We start from the raw sequence: 25,408 nt of genomic DNA, 5'->3' as shown, positions 1-25,408 counted from the left end.
TTAACCCAATGCTCCGGCGGACACTTTCAACTCACTTCAATTTCTTTGTTCTGGAGCTGAATACCAGCAACTGATCGGCGGTTAATGTCTAAAACCACTTGGCTTACCGACGAATTCTTGTTTCCCGGGACCGTACTATTACGCCAAACTGTCACCCCAAAAACGCACTGCCAGTCATCCATAATACCAAAATTCTCCTTCCCTGAAAGATTAATCAAAAGCCAGTCTTTGTCATCTTGATTCCACACAAGTATATCTTTAAGGATATTTAACATATCGACAACAATAACTAATTATATCCCATCAAACAAATATTATTTGTTAGTTATCAGCCACTAGCTATCAATAGCAACTTACTACTATCATCAACAAACAGACCTTAATAACTGTGGCAGAATCATATATGATTTTTTTATCCCGAACTTAACTTCTAATTTATCTGTGGTTTTTCGATAGCCTGAACTTGACCTCCATCTAACCCTAAATTTACTATAAATTTATTTTTATTTTTAAAATATTTACTTCTGTTTTTGTAAAAAATTAATTCTAGCTTGGAATGGAGCCTATCATAAATTAAAGGTATCCAATGACGGAGATAGGGGGAGGCATGGAAGTGTCATGACCCCCTCTAAAATTGTTAAAATTGGAACCAATTTTTTTTATTTTCTATAATTTAACCCCCCCTCCCCCCTAATGAAAATGTGGCTCCTGCCTAAGAATATGAAAGGGTGTGGTGCTTTTGAAATTCTCCAGGTTTTAAGATTATGGATAGCCTGCAAAAACCAATGAAAGCACCATCCCGCGCCATGCACTTTCTCTGTGTTATCGCATTCTCATTGAAGCGCCTCTGCCTCTACTCCATATTCATTTATGATTAGAATTGTTAGTAAAATAGATAAATCATTTTATCCAGGGCATTTGACTTATATTTTAACTATGATAAAAATAATATGTTTTTTTAACAATGTTTATAAATTTATTCTATTTTTATAATATTAAATGAATTTTCAAATAATATATAAAAAATATTGTCTTTTAGTTTGAATATGGGGAACACATTTATATATATATTTTTAAAACTAATACTACGTTGTGTGACAAAAAATAGACATTAAATGTTCAATCGAAAAAAGTAGTTATAGATCAAAATAACATGATCTAAAGGTCAAATAGAACAAATCATAAATATATATTTTTAGGTCAGAGCGTGTGTTATGTAGGAATGGTTTGAGAGTTAAATAGCATAAAATCAGAAATTAAGATGTTAAATAGAAAAATTAAAAATTAAAGGAATAAGATGAAATAAAATGGTAAAATTTAGAGTAGTTGACTGACACAAACTAGATTGTGCAATTTATTAACGGGAAAAGATGCAAAAATGACCCTAATGTTTTGTCAGTGTCTCACATATGCCACTAATGTATTTTTCATCTCAAAAATGACCTCAACGTTTCCAAAAGGGAGCACTTTAACCATTCTGTCAACATAAATTTATAACAGTGTTAACTCAATATAATGTGGCAACAAAACATATAAATTAATTAATTTTAATATATATAAATGCCATATGGCCAATAATAAACAATTAAAAGTAAAAAATTAAATCCACCTCATCATCATCATCATCTTCTTCTTCTTCTTTTCTTCTTCTCTTTATCAACACCAAACTCAAACAAATATCAAATCTTCACTCCTCTCATCATTCTCTTTTCCATTGTTTCTAACAATTCTCTGTTTGTTTCATTTTCTTTTTCACCATTTTTATTCATAATTCCAAACATAAGAAAAAGCTCATAGTTGTTATTTATATTGGATACGATTTTTTTCTGCTACTAAAGACCCAGAGGCATAATTTACATGTTTGTTTACAAAGTGTAGAAATCCAATAATTATAGTGTTATATTATGTTCTGTTTAGTTAGTTTTGAGAGGCCATGGTTGCTTAAATGCAGCAAAGATGTTAGAAATATATTTTTTTCTTTTTTAAATCATGTCATTTTGACTATAGTAACTGAATTAAGGCTAAACCCACAGAACCCTATCTCTCTGAACACCAAAAACGGTACCATACAATACTCATTTTGAGAAATTCCAGAAATGGTAGCAAAGAGATCAAGTTTCGGTCATGCATTTCGTCGAACACCTTCATAGCATATTGTAAAAGGTCGAGTTTCATGTACATGTCGGTCAGTGCAGTGGCTGTGTATATATTCAAGTAAAAGCCAGATTTAATGAGATGGGTTTGAATAATTTGGGATTAGAGATGGGAGTTAAGTTTGTCACATGCTTTAAAAAGATGAGGAAAAGTGAATAAGTGTGGATGTATAGAAGCAAAGTGGAGTTTTGCATGTAAAGAAATGGCTTCTCTGCATAATCCAGCAGGCTGCTACCAAAATTATGCGTTAATGGTGCTTTCCCTATGAAATCATTCATTAATTAACAAATAATTTAGCTTTCGTGGAAATTTATTACCAAAATAATATTTATTCATGTTCAGTTGGTTTATGATTTTTGTAAATTGATGTTAGTTGAACAGTGTATATTTGTTTAAGTTTGGTATAAAGAGATAAATGAACAAGAAGAACAAGAAGAAGAAGAAGATGATGATGATGAGATAGATTTAATTTTTTACTTTTAATTGTTTATTGTTGGCCACGTGGCATTTATTTGTATTAAAAATTAAATTATTTATATGTTTTGTTGCCACATCAGATTGAGTTAACACTGTTATAAATTTATATTAACGGAATGGTTGAAGTGTTCTCTTTTGGAAACGTTAAGGTCATTTTTGAGACGAAAAAAACATTAGTGGCATATGGGAGACACGGGTAAAACATCAGGGTCATTTTTGCACTTTGTGCAATTTATTAACCGAAGCAAAGGAAGGAAATGGCAGAGACTAAAACGATGATGATAGAGGAAGAATGGCTTGATGTTCTCACTAAAACTGGAGAGAAAACCGGAATTTCCAAGCCCAGGCAAGAGTCCGCAACTATTTCAATGACAATGACAATTTATTTTTGTTTCCGTACAATCAATTGATGGGGCCGATTGTGAGTGGTTCAGGGCAGAGGTACACAGAAATGGAGACTATCACCGGGCTGTACACGTGTGGATTTATGCGGAGAGCACACAGGAAGTGCTTCTTCAAAAGAGAGCTGATGGTAAGGATTCATGGGCTGGACTGTGGGATATATCCAGCGCTGGTCATATTTCTGCTGCCGATTCTTCTCTTATAACTGCTAGGTTAGTTAATAGTGAATCAAACTTATGCACTAATATTTCTATTTCTATTTCTATTTTATTTTTTGTATGTTAATGATTTACATTCAGGAGGGAACTTCAGGAAGAGCTAGGCATTGCCCTTCCAAAAGATGCATTTGAGTTGCTTTTTGTATTTCTTCAAGAGTGGTTAGTGTATCAATTCTTTTTAGGTTGAATTGCAGCAACCTTGTATTTTTAGACTTTATTTTGCAAATGTTTCTTTTGTTGGCGCTTTTTGTTTCTTTTAGTGATCAATAACCAAACCCATTGGCTTGCAAAAACATTTTTCCATATGCTCCTTTTGTTAATACAAACTTTCTGCCAATATAATTCTGCAGTCTAGTGTGTAAAGTAATTTTCTTTACTTCTACTCCCTTTGGCCCAGCACTAATTAGCTGCTAACTCTACGTCTTCGCAGCATCATAAATGACGGAAGTTATATCAATAATGAGTACAATGATGTGTATCTCGTAACAACTGTACATCCAATTCCTTTGGAAGCTTTCACTCTTCAAGTGAGTTTGCTAATATGTATATGATTATATCCGGTGGAAACATAAATATGATTGGTAATATAGGTACGATACAGTCTATAAATTTGAGAGATTCCACATTGATTGTGATAATTTTGTTACTTTCTACAGTTTAAGGGTCTGTGCACTTGATGCTTTTATGCTTTTTTCCACCACTACATAAGGAAATATCATTATTTGTTGTAAATTCTTGTTGTTGCACAATGTGCTGAGCAATTTACCATCACTATTGTAAAGCCACTAGAGTTGCTACGAATTATTTAGGCCTGAACTTAACCATGTAGAGCCACATCTTAAATCTGCAAGAATTTTCCTCTTATTTTAAATCTAATTCTACATATGATCTCAAACATGCTTTTTCCTAAGCTAAGTTAGTATCAACTCTTGTTTATAACAAATTGCTACAGGGCATCAGATTCAATAGTTTGTTCCTTTTATTATTCATTTGTATTGGAGGTTCCCCTATTTAACTTGGTAATCTTTAACATGGAGATGGTATAATTCTGTGCCACTTGCTAATTTTGAGTGCTTGTGATTAAATGGAAGAGCTGGGTTTTCATGTGCAATACTTGTTTAAATGAAGTTTACCACATTTCATTCTTTTTCTTCTCTGTCAGTTGCATTCTTTCTTGTTGATAAAGTATAATAACCTGAATGCATTTTTATGCTTCATTTTTAGGAAACAGAAGTATCTGCTGTAAAATATGTCTCCTTTGAAGAATATAGAAGCTTACTTACTAAAGAACATCCAGACTATGTCCCATATGATGTAAATGGGCAATATGGTCAACTCTTTGACATAATTCAGCAAAGGTATGTTAAGCTGTAATTACCACGGTCAAGTCTGCTTTACACCTTTTAGTAACCTTACAGGTTTTTGCCTTGTCCGTGTGAAATTAACTTTCCTTCCCTAAATAAATCTTAGGGGTGGATCGTGGAACAATTACTATTGTTTTATTGGATGATATTTGATTTCATCCTTTAGATTAAAAGCATTTATCAGAGATAGAATATTTCAATATTTCTTCATGCAAAATTATGTGTTGATGTTAAACAGCAGCATGTCAATTTTACTTGTTTATGCAAATTTATGTGTTGATGGTGAACAATATTCTCTTTTTTTAATCTCTTCTCTGTATTGATCTGTTCTTGGGCTGCCATAGCAAAACTTTACTTCTTATTTTTTTGGCAAGGAAATATGTTTTAATAGTTTACCTGGTCTTAATATTTTATCAAAGATAAATAGCAGGTAAATGCTATGCACCTCACTACATGGAGTTGTTAGTCTGACATAATCCTTTTTCTATTTACATTCAAAGGTATAAAGAAAACACCACAGCACGCAGCTTGACACTGCAGAAGCAGCTGTATCGATATGCTCCTGTTTCTCTTAGTGAGGAGGTTGCTGACTTTAATTTACTTTAATCTCTCTGATATATTTATTGCTATAATATTTATTTACTTATCACTATAAAGCTTAAAATCTCACTCAGATAATCTTTAGCATTCCGGTATATCATGCCCGTTTAGTTGTTGAACCTATTATTTCTTGATTTGAAAATATTTCATTGGAAAAACTTGTTGAATAATATGTCGACATGAACTGGTGTGAGTATGTTCTGTATCAACATGTTTGTTAGGTGCAAATTCTGGTGCGTAATTTCTGAAACAGTATTAGCATATGAAATCATGAACAAATGTTTTTTTATGAATCGCCATGTCGAATGAAATAAGTAAAAATCATAGTTTGCTTTTTCTAAAAAATAAATAAATAATTTTTTTTAACAGCTGAACAGGCTAGTTTAATTAAATATGCTATTTGGAGAGTTTTGCACGAGGAGAATTGTGTATGTTGGTATAAGAGACGCTGCTCATTTCTTATCTCATACATGCTCAATCTAATTATATCCTTAAGAAATGGAGCTGTTAAGGTTTAACCAAACTAAAGAAACGTGTAATAGTTAAGAATTTTCTAAACCTGACTTGATCTATGCCATGAGCATTCTATATTCCTTATATGCATATGGTTTTTCTACGCATTTCTTTTTTTACACTAATGATTAGCTTAATAATTTGATGAATTGAAATGGGATGCACATGTATTACTTTTCTTGTAAGTTGTATGCATCAGCTCATTCAGCTAATGGTTATCAGAATTATGCCAATTGCTTGAAGAAAGTCTTTACTGAAGTAGAATAATTGTCAACTAGTTCTATTTCAAACTTTTTATCATTCTAAAAACATGCTGCTGAATGTCTTTCCTGATTGATTATACATTGCCATTATCGTTTCCATTGTAAATTCATTTTTTTTGGCGAGTGACTTAAATACCTGTAATTTTAGATATTTCTATTCTTTCTCTTTGCTGCAGTTGTCGGGTCTATCTGACGGAGACAAGGAGGCATTATGTTTTCTTATTAAGGCTGCAAAAGTTGTGGATGAAATCTTCTATGTGCAGGTAAACTTATCTTTGTTGAATCATTTACGGATACACATACGCACAGTTGTAGGCTAGCTTGCATTTCTTTTAGGGATAAGTTCATTTAACTACCATGTGGTTTCGACTTTTGACACAAAGGGCCGTGTAAAAAAATTTACATTACGAGGGGTCTTATAAAGGGTATTGTGAAATTTTTAACATCACAAATGTCCTGTTAAATGAACTTTTAGCTAGAATTTATTAGTAAAATCAGTTAAAGGACCTACTTAATGTAATAAAGTACAATCTAATCGCTCAACTTGTTTTAGCTCAAATTAGTCTAAATATAAATAAAAACATGAAAAATACATTAACAAATTATTGTATTTTTTTAATAATTTAATAAATAAAAATAATTCTTAATAAATAATGATTATAATTTATTCATGTATTTTGTATGTTTTTATTTATTTTTGGACTAACTTAAACTAAAAGTAAGTTGAGCGACTAAATTTTATTTTATTTATATCAATGAAGTTGATTTTAATATAAGATGTATCATTTTTTACAGAAATTGGATCTTTTTTGCTAAAAAGTTATTTCACAGGACTCTGTGGTGTCAAAATTTTAGAGGACCCTTTGTGTCAAAAGTTGAAACTACATGGTGGTTAAAGAAACTTATCCCTTTTTTGAGCTGTTAGTGAATAATGATATGTTACAAACTAATCATGCTTGATCTTTACCTTGTGATTATACTTCAAATTAAGGCTTGGTTTTCTGCAATTATCCCTAAAAATATTTTATACTAGCTTTGGTCTCATACTATGCACATATTATTATATATTTAAATTATAAAATTTTATACATGAAAATATAAATTTAATTAATTATACAAAAATACTCATAGCATTTTATAAATATTGACATTCTAAATAAATAACGGTGTTTTAAAAGATAACTATACAAATAATTTCTATGCAATAAATTAAATATGTAGAATACAAATTTCCATTTGGTATCATTATAACTTGATAACTATCTTATTCTAATATATATACAAAATGAAATGTTATTTTTCACATTTTAAATAATTAGAAAAATGACTAATTATGATTTTATGAAGAATTTTTTCTATTTAAGTGAGGTGTTAATGTCAAATGAAACTCTACGCATAATTATATTTTTTTAACCTTTAAAGCACAACATGAGTCTTCATATGCAGGTGTCACTTGTCAACTCCATGGGAAATACGTCCTACTTCATAAATAGAGTATAGATTATAGATATAAACTACGTCGATGTTAGCGTGGTGCGCGGCTGAGATTAATTATCTAAAAAATACATATTTGAAGTTATAGCTAATTGCCCAAATTAAAATAAAAAATAGTTTTATAAAAACAAATATAGTTTGAATTATTACTAATATTAAAACTATTAGTGATCAAATTATTAACCATTAGAAAGTATTATTTAAACTTAAAGTTTAGACAAAAGAATCATGTTTCAATCGTAAAGTATGGGGGAAGTCTAGTTAGTAATATAAATAGCTCAGTAACTGAGAGTATAAATTTGCATGGAAAGTAGAACTATCATTGGAAATTTGTAACAGTTGAAAACATGTACAATTATTCTTACAATTAGTCTAGAAAATTACTCTAATTTTATGTAAGAAAAGACAATGTTAATTTAATAATGGCTTAAAGTCTGAAAAACAACCCACCTTTCAAATTTTTTTCAATTGCACCCTCACCTTGTAATTTCTTCAATAGCACCCTATTTCGTATTTTTGGCTTTTAATAGCACCCCGACCTTATAAAACAGTCAATTTTACCCTATTTTGTATTTTTGACTTTCAATAGCACCATAAATCATCAAATTAAACTCATTCATCAAAGACTTATTTGAATTTTTTTAAGTTGAAAGACTTGTTTAAAAGTGTCCAAGTAGAAAAAAGTATGATTTCACCTTTAAATTTAGTTTTTTTGAAACTTTTCATCCTTATAATAATCAAATCATCTAATTTTTTTGATTTAGAGTGCTATTGAAAGCCAAAAATACAAAATAGGGTGCTATTGAAAAAATTACAAGGTGAGGGTGCTATTGAAAAAAAATTGAAAGGTCGGTAGTTTTTCAGACCTTAAGCCTTTAATAATTTAAATTCATATTGTAATGCTAAATTACCTGATCAATATTTAGACATTAAAACGCCTTCATAATATAGTGTTATTAAATTGCTTTAGTAATTTAATGTTACTAAATTGCTTTAGCATATGGGTGAAACTCTGAAGATTTGAACTTCAATTGGAAAAGGTGATAAACATGGCACTGTTTAACTTTCTTTAACAAGTTAATTCATATATGATTTTTGAAGGATAAAAGATTTACAAAGTAGATGATAAGAATGCGTGAAGCAAGATTGCTCACCTCTTAAGTGCCTCCATTTTTTAATTTCATTGCGGCGAAGAATTTCTATATAAATGATGCTAACAACCACTGTTGTTAGACTCGTCCGAGTCACGAGTCGACTCGGACGAGTCGAGCCGAGTCACAGCAAAAACGATGCGACTCTATGGGTGAATCGGAGATGAGCTAGACTCGGTTGGGAATCGGCTGACTCGGTTGGGAATCGTCCGACTCGGTCGACTCGGACGATACAACCGATTCAGTTAAAATTTCATATTTTTGATACATTTTTTTGTGAAAAAGGGAAGAAAAATACGGAGAACAGCAATTTCTTAACACATAACTCCATATATTTTGTTTAACAAGAATTCAATTGCATAAAAATGGAGGATGAAGGATGAAGAAGAAGAAGAAACATTAAGGAAGAAGAAGATGAATAATGATGTGATTCTTTTACTTTATTATATTATATTGTTTAGTAGTAGAGTTTTATTGGAATTCGTAAAAAACCGTGGAAGAGAGCAAATAGGAGTACTTTTTGGGTAGGAGGGAGAAAATAGAAGTACTTTTTGTGTAGGAGAGATAATTATTCATATTTTATATTTTGACTTGTCAAATCAAGTCTTTTTTTTCTAAAAAACTTATATCTTATTAAAGCAAAAGTGTTGTAATTTACGAAGCAATGTTTATAAAAATACTAAAATTCTTTTCTTTTGGGAATAAATTCTATTATTTTTATAATATAACAATCCTATTACTATTCTAATATCACAATCTTATAGGAACTAGCTTTATTGATAATCTAGTTTAGTTTATTTAATTTTTCTATTAGATGATATTAGTTTATTTTAGAGTATTTTATTTTATTATAATATTTTATATTCACAATTATATATATTATTTTTTAAATATTATTTTTATTTATAATAGCCGAATCTTACGATTCGAATCGATTCTCGATTCTCGATTCTCAAAATTATAATTTCGATTCTCGAGTCGAATCTCGATTTGACAACTATGCTAACAACAACAAAGAGAAATCAAGGGGTAGAATTTGATTTACTTGTAGGTGTGCTTATTGAAATGAAATAGTGAATTTTAGGCTAGGAGACTGGGAGCATAAACTTTGGGTAGAGTAAAGAGGTTGACAAATTTAATCTAGTAATGAATTGTAGGAGCAAAAGCATGGGATACATATGCTAATTGAAACCTAAATGGAGAATGAGGCTCATTAAATGAGGAAGAAAATAATAAGCATATTTGAATTTATCAATGAAAACAAAAATAGTAGCAGACTCATAAAAAATTAATGGCAGTGGAGAAAAAGAGTTGCGAGAAATATAGTGAGCTAATAGAAAAGAAAGTTGGTTGGTAGAGGAAGAGTCATAAACAGGGGCAAAGCCAAACACTATTTTAAAGAGGGGTAAAATTCTATACTTTAGTATAAAATAAAGGCTAATCCTCTTAAATACTTCCCACTTTTCAACCCCCTTCGTTTGCACCCTCACCTTTCAAAATCTTCAATTTTATCTAAATTATCACCTTTTATTTTCAATTGCACCCTAAAAATACTAAATTGATCTATTTTCACTAGAAAATGTTCAAATCAGTACTTTATGTTTCAATAAATATTACAAATAGTACCTAACGTTAAATTTTAAATAAAAAACCATCTTCACTAAAATTTCAAAACACCGGCCACCACCGAAACCTGCCGCCACCAAGACCCGATGCCGCCGCCGAAAACCGTCCGCTCGTCCGAGAAGGAACTGCTCCTTATCAGGCGAGAGAAGGAGCAGTGCGAACTGCTCCTTCTCTCGCCTGAGGAGCGACCTGCTCCTTCTCAGAAGAGAGAAGGAGCAGCGCGATCTGCTCCTTCTCTCGCCTGAGAAGGAGCGACCTGCTCCTTCTCAGGCGAGAGAAGGAGCAGCGCGCCAGGGAACAACACCCTGTTCCTTCTCAGGCGAGAGAAGGAGCAGCACGATCTGCTCCTTTACTCGCCTGAGAAGGAGCGCCTGCTCCTTCTCGCCTGAGAAGAGGCAGATCAGCTCCTTCTTTGAGGCTGGCGGTCGGATCTTGTTGGCGGCGAGTCTCGGTTATGGCGGGTTCGTCACGACGAATAAATTCTTCGAAAAAATAAATTTTAATTAAAAAAATAATTTTCAACATTTATTTAAATTGAATAATAGTAAAAATTTTGCGTATATTAAACAGGAAATATTAATTATTTTAAATATATATTGGAGTCGAAGAAAAGACGAGATCTAGACTCTTCTTCCTTGAAGAACACCTCGATTTTTCATTATTTTGTTTTGTTAAAAATCGTTGAATATTTTATTTTATAATTTAATTTAATTAATATTGTGGAATTAAAACAGTAAATTTGATTGAAAGTGGATGTGAAATTTTAGTAATATTTTTAGGGAAGATGGTTTTATTGTTGAAATGGTAACATTGAGGACTATTTAGATTATAGGTTTAAATATAATGTATTGATTTGAACTTTTTTCCAGTAAAAATAGGTCAATTTAGTACTTATAGGGTGCAATTGAAAATGAAAGGTGATAATTTGGGTAAAGTTGAGGATTTTGAAAGGTGAGGGTGCAAACAAAGGGGGTTTGAAAGGTGGGGGGTGTTTCAGAGGATTAGCCTAAAATAAAAGAATAAAATGGTCAATATATATTGAAATTAAGTCCAATATGTATAATTTAGATTGATTAATATAATAGATTAATGTAATATTTTTGGAAAAAGTTGTCAATTAACCGCCTTCTCCCTAATGTGGCTTCACCACTGGTCATAAAGCAACAGAAAATAATAATGGAGAAAGAAAGTCTTGGAAAATAAAAGGATTGCATTTATAATAAGTTAATTAGAGTTACAGTGAGTTTATTGGGAATGAACTACTTAATGAAATTGCTAAATATTACTTGGCAATATCCCATTATGCCACTTGGCTACTTCTCATAGATTCTCTCTAATAGCTCAACTTTATATTATGTATAGATAGATTAAAGATATAAACTGTGATCAAAGTAAGTTTCAAATTCTTTCTTCAGCCTAAATAAATACATTTATGTAATGTAGTAGCAAATTAATAGAACCTTGTTGAAAGACTCGGTTTAATAAATATTTTTTTTCTTTGGGAAGACGAGACGGGAGTTAGAGAATGGGGTTCAAAGGTGATAGGAATAGGGGACGACCCTCTCTATGAAATTACTTGCTGGTACTTCACTAAAATCTGTATTTGAAATCTATCTTGCAATAATCAGTTGGTTCATTGCTTGATGTCATGTAAAGTGATTGTACAATTACTCTCCCAAGTAGGAGTAAGCGCAATTTGATATATATATGAGACGTTGAAAATAGAAAAATTGCTTACCTGTCCTAATGGTTTTGTAGCTTTCATCTTATTCAAATGTCATGGTATTAGGATGTATATTCACCAATTGTTTTTACCATTTCTTGTCAAATTTGATAAGAAAAATTAATTTATTAATAATTCGATCACCAATCTGTTTAACCGAGTCGGTCGAATTAAGAAGTTCGGTTCAGTTTTATTTTGAGGAAAATTGATCGATCAAGGGATGAGAGGTTCTGTGACCGAACCTCAACCGACTGCTGCTCACCCCTACACCTAAGGGTGCTTACAGAAAGAACAAACTTAGTTGCTTAAAGTAGCTTAACTGCTGCTGACATAATCCAATGAATAGTCATTTTCTAACTGGCAAAATGATATTGATGTGGATACTCATGATGAAACTTATAGTGGTTAATTAATTCTTTTTATCAACTGTATTGTCATTGGGATCTTCTTGTCCCATTGAAAATGTTGACATCCATTAGGTGACATTATAATTTCACTATTTTCTATCTATCTTTACATTTTTCCTTCTATCTCTAGGATTTCAAATCTCCTACTTTATTAGAAAAATAATGCAATTTCCCTTCAGAAAAATTGACGAATGAATTAGCCTTTATAATGCTGCTTTGGCTGATAATATCCACTAATTGCTTGTGGCCCCCTGTCCATTTGTTCTCCTCTTACTTAGGTTTGGCACAGCAATCCCTCTCTAAGAGATTGGTTGAAAGAGCACGCCGATGCATCAGAATTGGACAAGATGAAATGGATGTATTATTCAATTAATAAGAGCCCGTGGTAAGCTTTTTGGGGGGCTATTCCTTTTAAGTTCTCTGTTTTAAGTGTACTCTCTACTTAACGGCATAACTGAAGAAAGTCGTCATACCCCAATCTGCAAAGCCTTCATTCGAACCATACATAACTATGTTAAATATGCCTTTGGACGTTTCTCCTTTATGATTCCTTTTTGTCATTAACTCGTTCTTTTCCTAATAATTGGATGTTAAAAACAGCCAAGTTGTTCACCAAAAGTTGCTGAATTCTCGAATTATTGAACCTCATCCTAACGTAGACAAATTTTATCTCATGTGATATGATGATTTATTGCTTTTTTTTAGCAGTCAATATACTTTATGAAAGAATTGTGCATTGATCATATTTAATACTCTCTCAACAGGTCCTCTCTTGATGAAAATAAGGCATTTTTGACTACTGCTGATTCAGCTGTAAAGCTGCTTCCTGAAGCCACAAAGCCAGTTGGAGGATGGAAGGGTCTAGAATATAAGTCGGCATTTCCTATTCATATACCACCTGGTGCAAATTTTTATCCCCCAGACATGGATAAAATGGTATTATAGGAAAGCTCACTACACGCTGTTAAGAATATTTTAACAATATCCATCTTGTATTTGAGTTGCCATAAGCACTTGTTTTCTGGCATACTGCTGTGTGCAAGATTTATAAGCACTTGATTTCATTGTATATATTATAATTTCACTTTTTTTACTAGGAATTTGAATTATGGAAGAGCACTCTCACAGAGTCTCAACAAGAAGATGCAACCGGATTTTTCACTGTCATCAAAAGGCATAGTGAATTCAATTTGGACTCCTCTCTATTAAATCAAACAGTTGGTAGTGCAGGTCATTTGGTTGGTAAGCATGATCTGTTTAGCATTCCTTACTCTGGAGAGTATAATTCTCTCCTTGCAAAAGCTGCTGAGCTATTGCATAAAGCTGGGAACTTGGCTAGTTCACCAAGGTATGCTGTTTTATTTCTGTTTCTGAAATTTCATTTTTTAGACAGCATGCACATTTCTGTTCCATACACAAACATTTGTTTAATATGTTCTTCTATTATGTAGTTTGAAGAGGTTACTGCATAGCAAAGCTAATGCATTCCTTTCAAATGACTACTATGACTCAGATATAGCCTGGATGGAATTGGTCAGTATCCATTTAACTTCGTTTTCAGTCATGTAGATGATGTTCATTGTTGTATCACAGACTTGTACTCCCCCCATCTCATTTTAAAAGTCCCACTTTCCACTTTGGGATGTCCCATTTTAGAAGTTCCATTTCCATGTTTAGAGTAATATGACATTAACTTTCCTTTGTTATCCCCTTCTTCTAAACTTAAAATAAATTCTGTAAAGAGTGAGGGGGATTGGTAAATAAATTCTATAAAGCGTGAGGGGGGATTGGTTGCTCGGCCCGGTCACGCTACGCGTGAGGGGGAGTGTTGAAGTAGGAGTATCCCACATTGGTTGTTTGTGAACCGATATGTGTTTATCGGTTGGGCATCTCCACTCCACTTAGGCCATGTTTGGTTCACAGAATGAAATAATAAGGAATGAAATAGCTATGCTTTACTTTTTGAGAGGAGTAGTTATTCCATAAAATCATGGACTCAAAAATACAAGCATTTGTGGGTTCAATGCGAAAATTGTTATGGATTAAATTATAAGAAATTTTTGAAGTCCAGAATGAATGTAGCAATTACATGGAGTTACTATTTCACGAACCAAAGTGAGGAGTAGCTATTCAATACGGAATAGCTATTCTATTCCGGACCTATTCCATGAACCAAACAGAGCCTTAGTACCAATTGGTTTTAAGATGGAATCTAACATAGAAGTCTGTGGTTAAAGCTTACTTGAGCTTGTTTTCTTTCCTACATGTCTCACTTGTTTTCTCTTTGATGTCTGCTTCTCTAGTAGCGTTCCTTTATAGAAAGAAAGTGTTATAATCCAGTTAAACTGATTTGTATGATATCACAAGTTTACCTCCCTGGACATTTGCTTTATATTTATGCACTTTGGATGAGGGAAAATGAAAGTGGAAGGATCTTATAAAAAAGATGTACAATATATAAACAGTAAATGGTTTAAAATGAAAATATATTTAACTGTTGGGCTCTTCATCAAATCTAATCAGAAAGCAGATGATGCATCTTCTTCTATAGTGGTGATTAAAAAGGATTCTGTTGATCTCTGATTATTTGCAGGATTCCAAGTTGGATGTAACTATAGGTCCATATGAGACATATGAAGATACACTTTTTGGATATAAGGTAATACTTTTGCATGTCATGTGTTTATCTCTTCAATAACAATGATGTCAGGTATAGCATAAATCCATGGTCATTAGTGAAGATATGCTGCAAAGAATTGCTTACTATGCATCTGGTAAAATTCATGATTTTTTATTGAGTGAAGGTTCAATTTACCCCCTGTACTTGGCACGAAAGATCAAATAAGTCCAACCTCGCAAAACCGGATCAATTCACCCCACAACTATGCAAAACCGGATCGGTTTCACCCTTTTAACCAAAAAAGAGAGTGGAATAACCTAATTTTAAATATTAACCCTAATTAACACTAATTAATCATATTTAATTATAATTTAATTAATATAAAATTGAGGACCTTTTCTATTCTTTTTCCTAATTAAACTTAATTACTATCCTAATTCATCTTCTTCCACAATCAATCTCCGGTGACATAGCGGCGGCGGCGGAATAGCGGCGACGGCGGAGGAGAAGAGCAGATCCTTGCTCGTCTGAGACGAGCACAGATATGCTCGTCTGAGACGAGCAGATCCTTGCTCGTCTCAAACGAGCAGAGATCAGCTCGTCTCAGACGAGCACATCGCCGCTCGTCTGAGACGAGCACAGATATGCTCGTCTGAGACGAGCAGAGATCAGCTCGTCTCAGACGAGCAGAGATCAGCTCGTCTCAGACGAGCAGATCCTTGCTCGTCTGAGACGAGCTGATCTCTGCTCGTCTGAGACGAGCAAGATGCGGTTCGTCAACGGTGGAATTGCGGCGGCGGCGGCGGTGGAATCAGTGGCTGATTGGAGAAGAAGAAGTTGATAGTTGAAAAAAGGATAAAAAGATCCTTCAGTTTTTATTTTAAAATTAATTTGATTATTAAATTATTAAAATGTAATTGTTATAAAAGTAAATTAAATGTTTATTTTGTGAATGATATAGATATTAAGGATTATTTTAACCTTTTAACCCTCTCAAACCACCTAAATTCATTTAAAACCGGAGAGTGTGTTCACTTTCTAGGGTGAGAGTGGGGAAGGGGGTATTTGATACGTTTTTGCATACTTCTGGGGTAGTTTGATCCACTTTCGCGAGGTTGGGCTTATTTGATCCTTCGTGCCAAGTATAGGGGGGTTTTTGAACCTTCACTCATTTTTTATTCCATATTTTACTATGAAGATATTCTAAAATCTTAATTACAAAATCTTAAGATCGTAAGAAGTAATTTGCATGTAGGATATTTGTTGCATGTGTAGAAATTAGAGCAGAGCTTGAAAGTAAACAGAGAAGATTTTTCTTAAAGCTGGAGTTCTCTAGAGTATTCTCACAGCTTCTATATTTCTTATATTCAAAATATATTAACTTGTTTCTTACAAGGGAAGATTACATTTTGGCTCTAATATTAAATTCAAACTTCTGACATAAGCCATCATTACACAAAATATTAGTTTCCCTCCAAAAACTATTACATTAGAAAGTAACTAAACATAAACTAAGTTTCCAGCAACAATCTCATTAGTTCTAACACTCCTCCTTGAGATTGATGTTGGACACTCCAAGTTGATTCTTCAAAAAATCAATTCTGGGCCTTGATAAGGACTTGGTTAACAGATCAGCAAGTTGTGACTCTGAAGAGCAGTGCTTAACCTTGATCTGCAAATTCTTTTGAGCATCTCTGATAGAATGAAACTTCACATTGATATGCTTGGTTCTCCCATGATGTATTGGGTTTTCTGCTATGGCAATTGCAGATTTATTATCGAGAAAATTGTAGTTGCCTTCTTCAACTCAACACCAAGATCTGCTAACAATTTCCTTAGCCATATAGCTTGATTTGATGCCGCTGCAATCGAAATATATTCCGCTTCAGCTGTTGATTGAGCTACAACCTCTTGCTTCTTCGAATTCCAACATATGGCACCTGTACCAAGTGTGAAAATATAGCCTGAAGTGCTCTTCATATCATCAACACTTCCTGCCCAATCACTATCGGCGTATCCTTCCAGCTCAATTTCTTTAGAACTTAAATACCAAATTCCATCACTTGAAGTTCCCTTAAGAAATTTCAGCACTCTCTTAGCAACTCCTAGATGGATATTGCTAGGTGAACTCATGAACCTTGAAAGGAGACTAGCTGGATACATCAAGTCTGGTCTTGTTGTTGTTAGATAAAGCAAACTCCCAACTACACTTCTGTAAATAGTTGGATCTTCAAGCTTTTCTCCATCACTCTTCGACAGCTTCTCATTTTGAGCTAGAGGAGCTGCAACTTCCTTACAAGCTTCAAGCTTAAATTTCTTTAAAACATCAAGTGCATACTTCCTTTGTGAGATAAATATCCCCGATGAGCATTGATAAATTTCTATGCCGAGGAAGTAATTCATCAAACCCAAATCTGACATCTCAAAAACATTCTTCATCTGCTTCTTAAAATCAGCCACAACCTTTTCGTCGTTGCCGGTAACAAGGAGGTCGTCGACATATAAAGACAATACCAGCTATAAATTATTATCTTCATGCTTTAAGTATAAGGTAGGCTCATTTTCGCTCCTCCTAAATCCTTGTTGGATTGGGTGCGCATCTATTTTTTGATACCAGGCTCTTGGAGCCTGCTTAAGGCCATACAATGCTTTCTTGAGCCTATAAACTTTGTCCTCCATATAATGTACCTCGAAACCTTCAGGCTGACATACATAAATCTCCTCCTGAAGTTCTCCATTCAAGAATGCAGACTTTACATCTAAGTGGAACACTTTCCAACTCTTTTGGGCAGCAAATGACAATAGCAACTTGATTGTATCATGTCTTGCCACAGGAGCAAATGTGTCTCCGTAATCAATACCAGCAACTTGAGAATACCCTTTCACAACCAATCTCGCCTTGTACTTGTGTATTGAGCCATCCGGATTAAATTTGGTCCGATAAACCCACTTAACACCAATAGCATGCTTATTTTGCGGCAGATCAACAAGCTGCCAGGTTTGGTTTTTCTCAATCATCTCAATTTCATCTTTCATAGCTGCAATCCACTCTGGATTCTTGGAAGCTTCAGCAAAACTGCTTGGTTCGGCAAAGACAAAGTTGCATCTTTCATACACTTCAGCTAAAGGTCTGCTTCTTATGACTGCAGAATCGGTAGTGCTTTGCACGTCAAATAATTCATCCTCATCTTCATCTTGAGGGCGGACATCAGAAATGGACAAGGAAACTCATGTTTTTGAATTTCATGTGTCTCCCAATTCCAAAATGAGTTCTCATCAAAGTTGACATCCCTACTCAACTCAACTTTTTTGCTTTTAAGATCATATATTCTGTACCCCTTTGACTCATTTGAATAACCAATAAATATGCCCTTTGCTGCTCTTTCATCAAGCTTTGTTCTTTTAACTGAAAGAATATGAAAGTAGCAAATTGAGCCAAAAACTTTAAGATGATTAACCGAAGGCTTGAGACCTGTCCAAGCTTCATAAGGAGTTTTATCCTCAACTGCCTTTGTAGCTATTCTGTTCAGCAAATAAACTGAAGTCGCTACAGCTTCTGCCCAAAACAATCTTGGCATTTTCTTCTCAAACAACATACACCTTGCCATATTCATCACTGTTCTGTTTTTTCTTTCCGAAACCCCATTTTGTTGAGGAGAATAAGGAATTGTAAGCTGATGCAATACTCCTTCTTGTTGACAAAAGGACTTGAATTCCGAGGACGTGTATTCTCCCCCGTTGTCAGTTCTTAACACGTTCAATACACAACCACTTTGAGTTTCCACAAGCTTCTTAAAATTTTTAAATATTGAAAATACTGATGACTTGGTTTTCATGAAGTAAACCCATGTCATTCTTGTGAAGTCATCGATGAAAAGAGCAAAATATGTGCTGCCACTAATAGAGGGTGTCTGCATTGTGCCACAAATATCCGAGTGGACCAACTCAAGCTTTTGAGTAGCTCTAATGACTCCACCTTGTGGAAAAGGTGTTCTATGGGATTTGCCAAGTTTACAACCTTCACATTCAGTCTCACATGCTGTAATTTCAGGCAGATCAGAAACTAACTCTTTTTCATGCATCTGCTTCAAAGTTCTGAAATTATAATGACCCAACCGTCTATGCCATTCATGCTATCATCTTCTTTTGCACTAAATGCGCGTGAACTAACAGCATCGAGTTTCAAATAAAAGCCATTATCATGCATTTTCACTTTTGCAACCTCAAAACCATAAGCATCTACTATGTAGCAGCATGAATTTTTAAAATAAACACAATAGCCTTTTTTAATCATTTGAGGCACACTTAGCAGGTTTTGATCAAGTTGTGGAATGTAAAGAACATCTGAAATAATCTTGGTACCTTGCTTAGTGTTGATTGAAATTGAGCCTCTTCCTCTTGCCTGTACAATTGAGCCATTTCCTAGCTTCACCCTTGTCTAGATAGACTGATCAAGGCTGGTGAAAATTGTTGCATCGGGTGTCATGTGACTTGTACAACCACTGTCAATGAGCCAAGTAAAATTCTGAGATGCCTTCATTGCTTGAGAAACCACAAATAAATGCTCCCCTTGCTGCTGCTGCTCCTCCTCAATAACATTGGCCTGTTGTTGAAAGTGTTGTTGAGGTTGCTGACCCTTTTTGGCTCTGCAAAACTTCTCTGTGTGACCAAATTTTTTACAGAAATTGCATTTGAAATTTGGCTTTTCTTTGTCCTCGAACCAACAGTCACCCTCAGCATGATTCTTTCTTTTGCAATGTGAGCAAGGAGGAAACTTGCCTTGATTTGTTAAACTTGAGTCATCTAGATCTTTGTTCTTGTTGCCTTTCCCTTTTCTTTTCTTGATGTACTGCTTCTTTCCTTTGTGAAAAACAGAAAAAGCACCTTCTGTACATTCTTCAGATCTGAGAGAGGATCTTTGTTCTTGAGCTTGTAGCTTGCTCGTAAGCTCCGCAATAGTCATCTTTTCCAGATCACAAGACTCCTCAATAGCAGAAATTTTGGCCTCAAATTTTTGTGGAACACTGATCATAATCTTCTCCACAGCCTTCTGATCAGATAAAGTCTCACCATAAAGTCTGATTTGGTTGACTAAATCCATGATTCTTGCCGAATAATCCTTAATCAGCTCATCATCTTTCATCTTGAGGAGTTCAAACTCTCTCTTAAGAGTCAAAAGCTTGATCGCCTTGACTCGATCTGTGCCTTCATATGTTTCTTTAAGCTTGTCCCAGACAGCTTTTGGTGATTCTAAATCCATGATTCCAGTGAAAACATGATCTGCTAAACCCGAGTGCATACAGGTCAAGGCTTTATCTTTCTTGAGCAACTCATCTTCATGAGCTCTAATTTGAGCAATGGTTGGATTTCCTCTAAGAGCTGGTGGATCTTCCTCTGTCTCAACCACTCTCCAAAGCCCTTGTGATTTGAGATAAGTTTTCATCTTTACAGACCATAAATGATAGTGAACTCCCATAAAGATCGGAACTCCAGGAGTTGATGAACTTGTAGAGGCCATCTTTGCCCACAACTCTCTCAATCTCTCAAACCCCAAGTGTTTCTCTCCCTCACGTGTTTTACTCTCAAAGAAAACTCTTTCTAAAAACTCACAGCCCGTAGGAAATAAGCTTTGATACCACTGTAGAAATTAGAGCAGAGCTTGAAAGTAAACAGAGAAGATTTTTCTTAAAGCTGGAGTTCTCTAGAGTATTCTCACAGCTTCTATATTTCTTATATTCAAAATATATTAACTTGTTTCTTACAAGGGAAGATTACATTTTGGCTCTAATATTAAATTCAAACTTCTGACATAAGCCATCATTACACAAAATATTAGTTTCCCTCCAAAAACTATTACATTAGAAAGTAACTAAACATAAACTAAGTTTCCAGCAACAATCTCATTAGTTCTAACAGCATGGAAGATAAAATTTGAGTTAGAGTTTCTGAAAATGATATCGGTGAAAATATGATAGAATTACTTTTTCGAAGGCTCAAATGATAAGGTACGGAAAAAGACATAACCATTCAAGTTTCTTTATGTTGTTTCAGTGGAAAGATGGACAACGTTGCCTTTGCTTTGGTTGGTTTATGACATGTTAATGTGTCCACAGTTCTGAACTTTTCTTTCAGATAATTTCCATGACCTAATATATGGTTGCTCTAGTGTCATGACTAGATAATTATGGATGATTTTTTTGCCATGCCTCTGATCAGCCTCCTTTTACATTTGTTTACTAACATTGTTGGTGCTGTGTTAATTTGACTTAATGCTTTGCAAGGCCTATGCAACTTTGTGAAGTTATAACACCTATAGTCCTCTGACATACTAGTTGAAAGTGCTTAAGCCAGTTTACCCTAGCAGGCACATATCTTTAGTAAACAAAGAAGATTGCCTTGTCTTTGTTATTGAAATTAAATTATTAAATATTTTACATGGCCGACATTTGTTGGCATTGCTTTGCCATTCTTGCACAGTTTTAATACATTTCCTGTCAAATTTATACATTTGTTCATGCCTTGAGGGAATTTTTTTTTTGTGCTCGAGGGGCCTAAATATGTCTTAGAAATTTGGAATAATTTGCATGATAAATGGGGTTGCTGAGCATGGGGATAATTGTTAATGAAGCGTAACCTTGATCTCATATGAGCTTCAATTGAAAGCCAGTATCAATAATTTGCTTAAATGGATAATCTAAATTTGTATGCAGTTTAAGCCTGAAGTTTGAAATCAGGCCAGTCTGAGATTCAGCTTCAACAAAAGCGAGGATTGCCATTACGGTTAACAAATACCCCACCCGTCCTGTCTCAGTGTATTGTGCATGCCTTCTTTTAGTTTTGCACAAGGACATTTGTGCATATGTGTGCACGTGGACGTTTATACATATTCCTTGTGCTGTTAGATTTAACATGATGGTGCAGACTGAAAACTTTTTGTTAGAAAATAAGTTTTGTAACCATGAATCCCTGTTACTTTTTTCTTACATCTACCTTAGTAGGCACATATATTGCTTACGAATTGTGTTATTTTGAAATCAGGCTGCTTTTGAAGCATTCATTGGAGTCAGGGATGACAAAGCAACAGCTCAACTTAAGCTCTTCGGTGATAATTTGCAGGTATTTGGAGTTATCTGGAGCCAAAGTTCTAGCCCCTTTCCCTTTTGTTTTCTTCTTTAACTATGAATTCTTTCTCTATCCTATATATCCCAGTTACTGATGGACAATTGTACTTGTAGGTTTTGGAGCAAAATCTTCCAATAGATAATGCTTACAAATCAACTGGTGTTAATGCTGCTCCTATTCGTGTCATTCAACTTATCTTTAATGCGGGAGTGAGTTTGAATTTACATGTTGAAAATTTAATAGTTTCGATAATCAAAGATGGGTTGGCTAGATTATAATACAGAGGCTTCATACTCTATGAATCTTCTATATCATAATGATCAAAATGTTCTGTCAAAATTCATGGTTTTCCACTGATGGATAGTTAGAACCATATGGTTGATAGCTACCATTCCCTTGTAAGTGATCTTTTGTCCCCGTAAGAAACTGAGACGAACAGGTTTTTGTTTTACATCAGGATGTAAAGGGTCCTCAAACAGTTGCTTTTAATTTACCCAACGATGAGCGTATAGTTAAAGATCGAGGAACTTCAATGGTCATGCTCAAGAATGTTTCACAGGCCAAGTACATTTTTTCCCTTTTCCCTTTTTGTAGTTTATGTTGTCATTCTATCTTGTTTGTTTTTGTTGCCTTTCCTAGAATCTTTCACAGTTTTAGGAAATGTTTTAAATGTTGGACATGACTATGTCAACCAGGTTCAAGCATATTCTTCAGCCCATAGCCGATGTCTGTATTACCAAGGAACAGAAGGAACTTGTAGATTTTGAATCTTTCTTTACACACACCATCTGCCATGAATGCTGCCATGGTATTGGACCCCATTCAATTACACTCCCAAATGGTGAAAAATCTACAGTGAGAAAGGTTGGATTTATATCTACTTGCTACTACTCGCTCTATTATTATTAGATATCACAGGTCTAGATGTTGGAACATATTTTGGGAACATGGCTTGACCTTCAATTTTTAAAATAACAAAAGATGGCTTTATTTATGAAAACATATGGCAGCAATGAAATCACCATGTTACTGCTGATTACAAGATAAATAATCATATGATAAATTCATTATTTTCTAGGGCTAGTAAACTAGTTGCCTAAATTCCACTAGTTGTTCAAATTTTAACATGAAAAGGCAGGGGAACAACTTCAGATGGTATTCAATCATCATTTTCATTATAAAACCAGCATTATCATCTTTAATTGTCTTATGTTTTGATACATTGATACAGGAGCTACAAGAACTCCACTCAGCTTTAGAAGAAGCAAAAGCTGATATAGTTGGCCTTTGGGCACTAAAGTTCTTAATCGACAAGGTTAGTGGCCTACTTTACACGAAAATGACTATGTTCTACATATGGGATAATTTTTATTTTTCACCAGAGAATGAACAGTTTCAGTTGAAAACCTATTCTGGACTTGCTAACCAAAGTATCCAAACTCCAAATAAAATAGAACCAACACCGAACCGATTTAGGTGTCAAACCGAGCTGAACTGAGCCGGAGCAGTTGGTTAGATTTAGATTTTGGAAAAAGACATCCGTTTCCTTCTTTTACTTTAATAAAATGCTCATATGACCATAAAAGTATTACAGTATTACTTCAATTATGTATCTCTTAGAATTACATATATATTCTTTAAAACATATAATTTCATTGATTTTAATGCATGTTGTAATGACAAGATATTGAGCAAGGAATTGAATTTGCCACAATTTTTTTATTTGGGTACCATATAAATTTATGGCCTAATCACTCAAAAACCCCTCACCTTTAAACTTTTTTTCAATTCCACCCCGACGTTGAAAATTTGTCAATTTTACCCACTCTTGAATTTTCCGTTTTCAATTGTACCCCAATATTTTAATTTTTGTTAATTTTTACTTAAATAATAAAATCATTCAATTAATTAAGTCTAAATATGAAATTAAATTCTTTTTTATTCGAAAAAAGTACAAATAAGTCCTTTATTTTTAAAAACTAACTAAAAACCATAATCAAATTAACACTAATTTAAATTCTTAATTATTCTAACTAAATTTAAATAAATTTTAAAAATATACAATTAATATATGCGAGACATGGAGAATGTTTTAAACAAATTTCCAAACGCAAAAGACGTTAATTTAATTTTTCAGGGTACAATTGAAACACAAAAATGAAAAATAGGGTAAATTTGACAAATTTTCAACGTCAGGGTATGATTGAAAAGGGGCTAAAAGATCGGGGTTTTTTAAGACATTAGGCCTAAATTTATTATCAATGAGGATATTAATTTAAATGCTAATTCTTTGTTTAGGAACTACATGAATTTATAGTAGTGAAGATTTGATATAAAGACTATTCACGAGGATTTGAAAATCTTACATCTAAAATTTAATAATTCAGATGTAAAACAAATCAAATCCTTGCATCAATGGCCAGGTAATAGATTTTAAAGGAAGTTGTACTTTGGCTCCAAAACAGAAACAAACCACTTGGTCGGCTTGGCTTTTGCTTTCCTGTTAGGTGTTGTTTCCTCATATTTTCACCTGAAAGAAAATGAAATTTGTAATACATTTGTAAAGGTGTATAAAATGATGAGGTTTTGGTGTGAATGACCAAATACTAAAGATGAACATATTAAGATGGCGTTGGCCCAAGTAGTTTGTGTATGCTATTCTGATGTAAACTTTTGCTCCATAAGTTGTCTAATATAACATGAGGGTTGAGGCCCTGTATTTCATCAAGAAGCCAGGTAATACTTCTTCTTATTCAATTTAATTTGATACAAGAATCTTCTAATCTGATTAAAAAGCAGCTGTACAGCACAATATCAAAATATTCTTTATGCTCGCCACTAAGTATAGAAACTGCAGTATAGTAGGAATGTACTTGGTAAATTTGGATCATCTGTTTCTGTCTATTTAGCTCTTTTTGTGTCTGTCTGAGGAGTGCAGGATATGCTTTCAAAGAGTCTGGTGGAGTCTATGTATGTCTCTTTTCTTGCCGGATGCTTTCGCTCAGTTCGATTTGGTTTAAAAGAAGCTCATGGGTAAGCAAGATTCAGCATTCTTTATCCCATTATTGTCCTGTCAACTTCTTCTGATCATTCTGTATTTTTTGAGTATTTGCAGAAAAGGACAAGCAGTGCAGTTCAACTGGTTATTTGAGAAAAAAGCATTCATATTGCACCCTGATGGCACTTTCTCCATTGATTTTGCCAAGGTATACTCTTTCTAGCTACCCTTGTCAATGAATTTCTCTTACTGAAGTCTTAAGGCCATAAATGCTGT

General features: G+C 33.8%; 1 protein-coding gene across 6 annotated transcripts in view; it reads left to right on the top strand.

Annotated features, from left to right (window-relative positions):
• The first annotated feature begins 2,853 nt into the window (after window positions 1-2,853).
• Window positions 2,854-25,408, top strand: part of LOC126682919 (nudix hydrolase 3-like) — a 23,925-nt gene continuing 1,370 nt past the window's right edge. For 2 of the 6 annotated variants that reach the window (XR_007641560.2, XM_050378696.2), the window contains exons 1-19: window positions 2,856-2,977; window positions 3,066-3,245; window positions 3,333-3,410; window positions 3,682-3,778; window positions 4,476-4,609; window positions 5,116-5,197; window positions 6,168-6,254; window positions 12,671-12,777; window positions 13,157-13,328; window positions 13,490-13,740; window positions 13,844-13,925; window positions 14,986-15,051; window positions 22,051-22,128; window positions 22,248-22,343; window positions 22,592-22,698; window positions 22,830-22,998; window positions 23,366-23,449; window positions 25,073-25,167; window positions 25,250-25,340. Coding sequence is in view for 5 of the 6 variants with exons in the window: in XM_050378696.2 (XP_050234653.1) it covers window positions 2,889-2,977; window positions 3,066-3,245; window positions 3,333-3,410; window positions 3,682-3,778; window positions 4,476-4,609; window positions 5,116-5,197; window positions 6,168-6,254; window positions 12,671-12,777; window positions 13,157-13,328; window positions 13,490-13,740; window positions 13,844-13,925; window positions 14,986-15,051; window positions 22,051-22,128; window positions 22,248-22,343; window positions 22,592-22,698; window positions 22,830-22,998; window positions 23,366-23,449; window positions 25,073-25,167; window positions 25,250-25,340 (2,145 nt within the window). In the remaining variant the exon portion in view is untranslated. The other 4 variants (XM_050378697.2, XM_050378699.2, XM_050378698.2 and 1 more) reach the window with 4 other exon arrangements.

This window comes from Mercurialis annua, linkage group LG5 (assembly GCF_937616625.2).
Source record: "Mercurialis annua linkage group LG5, ddMerAnnu1.2, whole genome shotgun sequence".
NCBI classification, from domain to species: Eukaryota; Viridiplantae; Streptophyta; class Magnoliopsida; order Malpighiales; family Euphorbiaceae; genus Mercurialis; species Mercurialis annua.
The sequence above is the reverse complement of the archived record's forward strand: the minus strand, read 5'-3'. Positions and strand labels throughout refer to the sequence as shown.